At 34.5% G+C, this 7,809-nt stretch overlaps 1 protein-coding gene across 1 annotated transcript; it reads left to right on the forward strand.

Annotated features, from left to right (window-relative positions):
* The first annotated feature begins 327 nt into the window (after positions 1–327).
* LOC149224856 (uncharacterized) lies at positions 328–1,248 on the forward strand. The gene has a single exon (XM_089388297.1). The coding sequence runs from the start codon at positions 328–330 to the stop codon at positions 1,246–1,248; it is 921 nt and encodes a 306-aa protein (XP_089244423.1).
* Positions 1,249–7,809: the final 6,561 nt, after the last annotated feature.

Genomic DNA, 7,809 nt, shown 5'->3' on the forward strand with positions numbered 1-7,809 from the left:
TATGTCTAGTTCGATCACACCTTTGCTGGAATCATGGATGTCGGGTTCGACGTTCCATGCTCTGGATGCATCTGGGCGATCTGGAGGTACTGTAATTAGTTTTCAGAACTAGACTATTGATTTAAAGAGTATCTGGGGTGGTGGTGGTTTTTTAGGGGCAGACATATACTCTGCAACCCTGGAGACTGAAATTAGAGTAATCAACGTATATGGTCCTTGTCAAGATAGGGCTGTATTTTGGAGATGGTTATTCAACACCTCATTCATGCAGGTTGATAACATCATTCTTGGAGGAGACCTTAATTTCTCTTTGGGTTTCATGGAATCATGGGACACCTGGCACAAGTGGATGGACTAACTAATGTTATCAAAAACCTGTTGGAGGATCACCACTGGATTGACATCCCATTAGCTAAGATTCAATATACTTGGAAAAGCAATTGCATTGGTGAACACAATCTGGCTAGGAGATTGGATCGATTCCTCATCAAGGAAGAATTTCTCTCTGAACACCCCCGTATCAAACAATGGGTTGGCTCAGGAGGAATATCAGATCACCGACCAATATATCTGGAGCTGGATGATAGTATACACAGAATCAGAGCTCCATTCAAATTCAACTCCTCATGGCTTCAAGATCCCTCCTATATACAGTTGGTGACTGAATATTGGCAAACTCATCTGATTAGGGATGATGAGGACACTGTTGATGGATTTGTTCGCAAACTTAAGGATTTAAAGGGCATTTCCAAAGCATGGGTGCACAAGAAAAGGAAGCAAGATGACAACACACTGAGAGATGCGGAGCAAGCCATCACAAACCTTGAAGCAAACACTGATGGCACATATACCTCTCAGGAACAAAAAGATCATATCTCCTCCCTCATCAAGCAGAGAACTCAAATTTTGAAAGACAGAGAGGAAAGTTGGAGACTTAGAAGCAGGGCGATTTGGTTAAAAGAAGGAGATGACAATACCAAGTTTTATCACAAGTTTTCCAATGGTCGGAAGGCCATCAATACTATTTGGGAGCTTCAAAATGAACAAGGACTCATTGTTAACAACTCCAGAGACTTGGCTAACTTAGCCACTTCTCATTTTAAAGATATATACAAGGCCCCCCTAGGAGCCAATATATTGGAAGTTATGCGTACAACAGAGCTTTTCCCACGTTTTGTTGATCAGGAGGAAGCTGATGAGCTCACTAAGGAGGTGACAAAGGGGGAACTTGAGGCCACTATTAAATGATTCAATAAGGATAAGAGTCCGGGTTTGGATGGTTGGATTATCGAATTTTATATTGCATTTTTTGACATCCTAGGTAATGATCTACTTAAAGTGGTGGAGGAATGTAGAAGGAATGGCAGGATGTCCTTGGCTATTAAATCAACATTTATAGCTCTCATCCCCAAATCAGACAATCCCTCATCTTTCAATGACTTTCTCCCTATATCCTTATGCAATTGTTTATATAAGATCATCGCCAAGATCATTGCCAATAGACTCAAACCTGTCCTTTCAGCTCATATATCCCCAGAGAAATTTGCATTTCTCCAACATAGATAGATTCATGAAGCCATTGGTATAGCCCAAGAACTACTTCACTTAGTTCCCTTGAGAAAACTGAAAGGCATGATTTTAAAGGTCAACTTATCAAAGGCTTTTGACAGGGTAAATTGGCTATACATTAGAATGCTTTTAACACATCTGGGATTTCCCTTTATTTATATTAAATGGATTATGTGCTGCATTACTAATGTCACATTCAGTGTACTTCTTAATGGTGCTGCTACTCCCTTTTTCCTTGCGGAGAGAGGCCTCAGGCAGGGGTGCCCTCTATCCCCTCTACTGTTCCTTCTCATCATGGAAGGTCTAAGCAGAATCATAAGTGTTGAACACAGAAGGGGTCATATTGTTGGCATCAAAATCATAGATAATTGCACCCTCACTCACCTTCTTCCTTATATTCTTGAATGGGAGCATAGGAGATATATTTGCACTTCAGAATTCCTTTGGCCTTTTTCAATAGGCTACAGCTATGGCTATCAATGTCAACCAATCTGCTTTGATTGCTCCTGGATGCTCTCAGCATGAAATCCAATTTGCTACAAGACGTTTTCCATTTACTCTCCATAATATAGAAGATGGTTTGAGATATCTTGGATACAGGCTGAAACCTCAAGGATACAAAATCGCAGATTGGATTTGGCTAATCTCAAAGGTTGAAAAACGTCTTAATATCTGGTACCATTGGTACCTCTCAAGAGCAGGCAAGCTTATCCTTATCAAAGCTGTCCTGGAAGCAACACCAGTGTACTGGATGACCTTGGCATGGATTCCCAGGGGAATATTGGCTAGATTGCAAAACATATGCTGCAGATTTTTGTGGAAAGGCAATCAGCAGGGGAGACTATTTGCATGGGTTAAATGGGATACCATTGCAATACCTAAGCGTTGGGGAGGTTGGGGTATAAAGAGATTGGACATTTTTTCCAAAGCTCTCGCAGCAAAGCTGGGCTGGCAGCTCATTTCATCTCACAGTTTATGGACCAAGGTAGCCTATGCCAAATATATCAGCCCTGCTAATATCATGGACTGGGTCCGGTAGAATCAAAGGAATAGCATCAGCATTTCTATTATTTGGAAGGCGGTGATAAACTCTATCTCTCTTATTCGAGAAGGTTTAACTTGGAGAATTCAAGATGGTAATGCAGTTCGTATTGGAGCAGATCCTTGGATTGGATGTGGCAATGCTCATAGACTATCTGTAGATCTGATAGATATCTATCCAGTCAGGGCATTTCTCATATCAGCCATATTGCAGATCATAACAACACTACATTATTCCAACAGGCTTGGAAAACTTCCCTTGAGATTAATCTCCCCGCTCAGTGGCATCAGGAATGGAAAGATTACACAGATGCTCTTACACAAGCCCATATTCGGATTACTGATGGCGAGGACGAGATTATATGGGCCTTCGCCAAACATGGGAAATATTCACCTAAGGATGGATATTTGAAGCTGATGGAACCTGTTAAACCGCAGCAAATTGAGCACTCATGGAAAGCTCTCTGGAAACTTAAGGCTGCTCCTAGGTCACGCATGCTCATGTGGACTATATTGTTCAACAAGATCCCGACCAGACTCAACTTGATGAAGAGATCATATTATGGACCTTTATGGTGCCACCTCTGCAGAAGGGATGATGAGAGCATTGAGCATCTTTTTCTTGAATGCCCTATTACTACTGAACAATGGAATCTCATCACAGCTCATTACCCTTCTCTTAAATCATGGCAGGGCAGGAATATTACAGAAGCTTGGAACAATTGGTGTAGTGGACACAGTGGCAAGGACAGGGACATGCCATTAATTATGTGTTGGACTATTTGGATTGCTAGAAATCAATCATTATTCAACCTTAAGGCCCCTCATTGGCCTTCCATAATGACCAGGGTCATTGCTGACTTTGACCTCCTTCCTGAAGAAGACGCTAATCCTCCCCCTAGAATTATACAGCCTGAAACCATTGATAAATCCATCCCATGGGCATACTTTGATGGATCTACTTAGGAAGGGGGATGTGGGAGGGGCATTTTATATATTAATGAATCTCACTACTTCAAAATCCAAATGAGATTAGGGAGGGGCACTAATAACTTCACTGAACTATGCACTGCAAAATATCTCATACAATTTGCACTAGAAAAACATTGCAATCATCTTCAACTTTTTGGGGACTCCAAAATAGTATGCAACTGGTTAAATAAAACATCACATTGCTTTGCATATTCATTGAGGCACATTTTGGCTGAGGCTCACAGACTTATATCATCTTTTGATTCATTTGTCTGTCATCACATTTACAGGGAGCGCAACTTAGGGGCAGACTTCCTATCAAAAGAGGTAGCGCTCAGGCAGGATGATGATTGGTTAATTAAGGAAGAAATCGATGGAGTTTTCTACCAGCATTATCATAGACCCTTCATCGATCTGCATGCACATCAGGGGCTATAAGCCCATCATAGTTTTTGAACATTTGTATATATTTATGTCTGCTTTCTTTTTATGATGCACTTGAACATATAGTACAGATTATCGATCTCTCTGTGAAGAGACAGTTACCATTTTTGGATGTTTATAGTTATCATTCTCTGTGAAGAGACAGTCACCATTTTTTGGGATGTTTTACAGCACTCCCTGCGAGGAGACCATGTTTTTTGTACCATTTTTGTATCACTCATCTGACAGGCTATCAACCACAATATGCATATGGTACAACATCTACAAAATGTAATTTCTTATTATTAATGGAAATTACGACTTTTTCCAAAGGAAAAAAAATAAAAATCCAATTTTTTTATTATCATTTTTTGAAATAAATAAATATATATAAGATGCACTTTTTGTAAAATCTTAATTTGGTTTTAGATATAATGATTTTATATAAATCTATTTTTTATTTTAATTTTGATATTTTAAAAAAATTATTTAAATCTATTTTCATCATCTTTTTCAATTATTAAAATTTCCAAATATAAATATATTTTTATGTTTTATATACATTTAAAAAATTAAATTTTAAAAAATAAATAAGCATATTTTAAAATTACAAATAAGAAATCAAGATTATTTTTATAATCGAATCATGAGAGAACATAGTCAAATCATTGAGGAATAACATAGTATATTGTAATCCATAGAAAAATGACCCTAAATAAAGGGTTGGTGTATCCTTATATTTAAATGACCATGAATAAAGGGTGGGTGTCTCCTTAGATTTAAACGACCCTAGATAAAGGGTTGGTGCATTATGATTTATTGAATTTAACATGGTATAGATTTAAATGACGCTAAATAAAGGGTTGGTATATTATATTTATTGACTTTAACATTGTTTGGTATAAATAAAGGGTTGGTGCATTATCATTTATTGAATTTAACATGGTATAGATTTAAATGACGCTAAAGAAAGGGTTTGGTATATTATGATTGTATAAATAGGTTTGAAAATTGATTCTCAGTTATATCAGGCTAAATATTATATGCTATAAATATAGGCATAAATAGGTTAAAAAATTGATTCTCATATGGTTTGAATATGGGCATAAATAGGTTTAAAAATTGATTCTCATTTGTATAACTTTATGTGTGATTTACAACAATTTTTTTTTATTGGAGCTAGCATTTTGTGGAAGGCAAAAGTTCTTATTGCTCAATTAAGGACCGACTCACATCAATTTCGGTGTGAAACATGACAATGGAAAAGGCCTAAAGAAGCTTGGAAAGAACGGGTGTGTACATTTTGTACCTCTGTTGAATTAGAAAAACATTTCACTTTGGAATGTGATGCATTCAAAGACATCAGAGAAAGTTATGAGAACATGTTAGCATCAGTTTCTTGGCATTGTCTTTTTAGCGAGGGGATTGTTGGAAGGTTGAGCCAACTCATCATCAATTTGAATAAGAAAATGATTAAATTGCAAAAAGCGAAAGACAGGAAACTAATGGACTCATAGACTATTTTTAGTCTCGTGGACCTTAAAATATCATTTCATTTCATTTATATAAGGTTAAATATTCTATGGTTTGAATATAAGAGTAGTACTTCTTTTAATAGGTAAATTATAATAAATATATTTATTAATGGAATATGTATTTATATATTTAAATATTTTAATTATTAAAATAGTTATGTATATAATATGATTTTATTGCGAGTAAATAGATATATTTATAAAAATGATGTTAAATTTATCATGTAAATAATATTTATTTATTATTTAGAATTTTGATTGGTTTTTTTTTTCGGAATGAAAGCATGCGAAATTTCGGAGTATTTCTCACATTTAAACCATTGCCTCTGATTAAGGGGGCCTCGCCCTAAGGGAATCAAAGAGAGTCGAACAAGTGATCAACAATAACTAGCAACAATATCAAAGAACTTCACTCTAAGCCACTTGAACTAACCTAGAGGCTATGGTTTATAAATATTATATATAAAATAAATAATATTATATGTTAATAAAATATGAATATAAATTCAAGGGAAAAAACTATCTAAATAAGTGATATATTTAAATGTTTTAATTATTAAAATATTTGCATCTATAATATGATTTTATTGGGAGTAAATAAATATACTTACAATTCATTATTATAGGGATGTTAAATGTATTTATTGTTGTTGTTGTTGTTGTAGGAAATATCGAGGCAAATCCATCCGAAGGGATCACATCTGATTTATTAGTAGAGCCTAAACCCGAGGGCGTCGAGGAGAATTGACTTTGTGACCTCCCATTAGTGAGGTGCTTTAGCGACACGAAATCGACCAATTGAGTTAACCCTCGAGGCTAATGGTATCATATAAATATGATTTATGGATATTATATATAAAGTAAATAATATTAATCAAGGAAAATTTTAGAGGCAAATATTCATAGGTGGGCTAATTTTCCATGATTTTTCTAAAAAATAATATTCTTCAATTTTATTTTTTATAAAAATTATTCGCCCAAATTTTAAAGTATAAAATTATTTTATCTTAAATTTCACCAAAATTGTATGGAGACTATATAAAATCATTAGAAATTTGAATATTTTTACAAAAATATAGCCAAACATTTTACAGTTTGCATATTAGGGACTAGTAAGTTTTGCCAAGGTTTCTAAATTTTAAGATCAATTTCCATCCTTAAAATTTTCCCTTATATGTCAATTAAATATTTAAGGGGTTTTTTTTTTTTAATATATACAAGTAATATAAATATTATTGCTTGATGGGGGTAATTGATGATGTCACAGAGGTCGTGGGGAATCAGTTCGCCATTGCCACAAGCAATACTCGTGGTAGACGTGACCTGCCAACTTGCAATTCTATTGTTGGTCTAGTTTCAAGCATCTTTCAGTAATTTAAACTTACAAAAAATAAATAAACATTAATATATGAAAGGTCTAGTGTGCATAATGGTTAAAACATGTGCTTCCTGCATGAGAATAGAGTATGTATGCCTATGAAGACTTTAATAGTGAAATCATTACATGGAGGTGTGGTCCTTTGTCGCATTAAAAATGTTTCATACACAAATTTGCTATCTAGGTGGGTCCTTTATCCTACAAATAAAAAGATCTCATACACAAATTTGATATCCAACTTAACATTGACATAATAATAATAATAGTAATAATAATTGCTTTTCTTAATAGCATTAAATTCAAACAGATTTTATAACCTTTACAAAACTATTATAACTATCTTAAATATATATAAGAAACACAACGCTTACCCCACATTTAAATCCATATTAATACTCACTCTACTCTTTGATATGACAAACATAACTAAAGCCATATTAATACTCACTCTACTCTTTGATATGACAAACATAACTAAAGCCATATTAATACTCACTCTACTCTTTGATATGACAAACATAACTGATAACAAAACATTTAATTCCATTTTCATGTAGAATTTCTCTCCAATGTTAAAACCTATATGACAAGCATAACTAGAACAAAGCATTTAATTTCATATTGAGACTTTTTATTGCATGGAAGTGAGTCCCTTTCCCATAAAAAAGGTCTCATATACAAATATCTAGGTGAGTACCTTATCCTACAAATAGAAAAATCTCATGCACAAATTTGATATCCAACTTATCTAGGTGAGTACCTTATTCTACAAATAGAAAAATCTCATGCACAAATTTGATATCCAACTTATCTAGGTGAGTACCTTATCCTACAAATAGAAAAATCTCATGCACAAATTTGATATCCAACTTAACAGTGACATCATCATAA

The sequence above is a fragment of the Pinus tabuliformis genome, chromosome Q (assembly GCF_031772625.1).
Source record: "Pinus tabuliformis cultivar Carrire ecotype Pingquan chromosome Q, CPIR1, whole genome shotgun sequence".
Lineage (NCBI taxonomy): Eukaryota > Viridiplantae > Streptophyta > Pinopsida > Pinales > Pinaceae > Pinus > Pinus tabuliformis.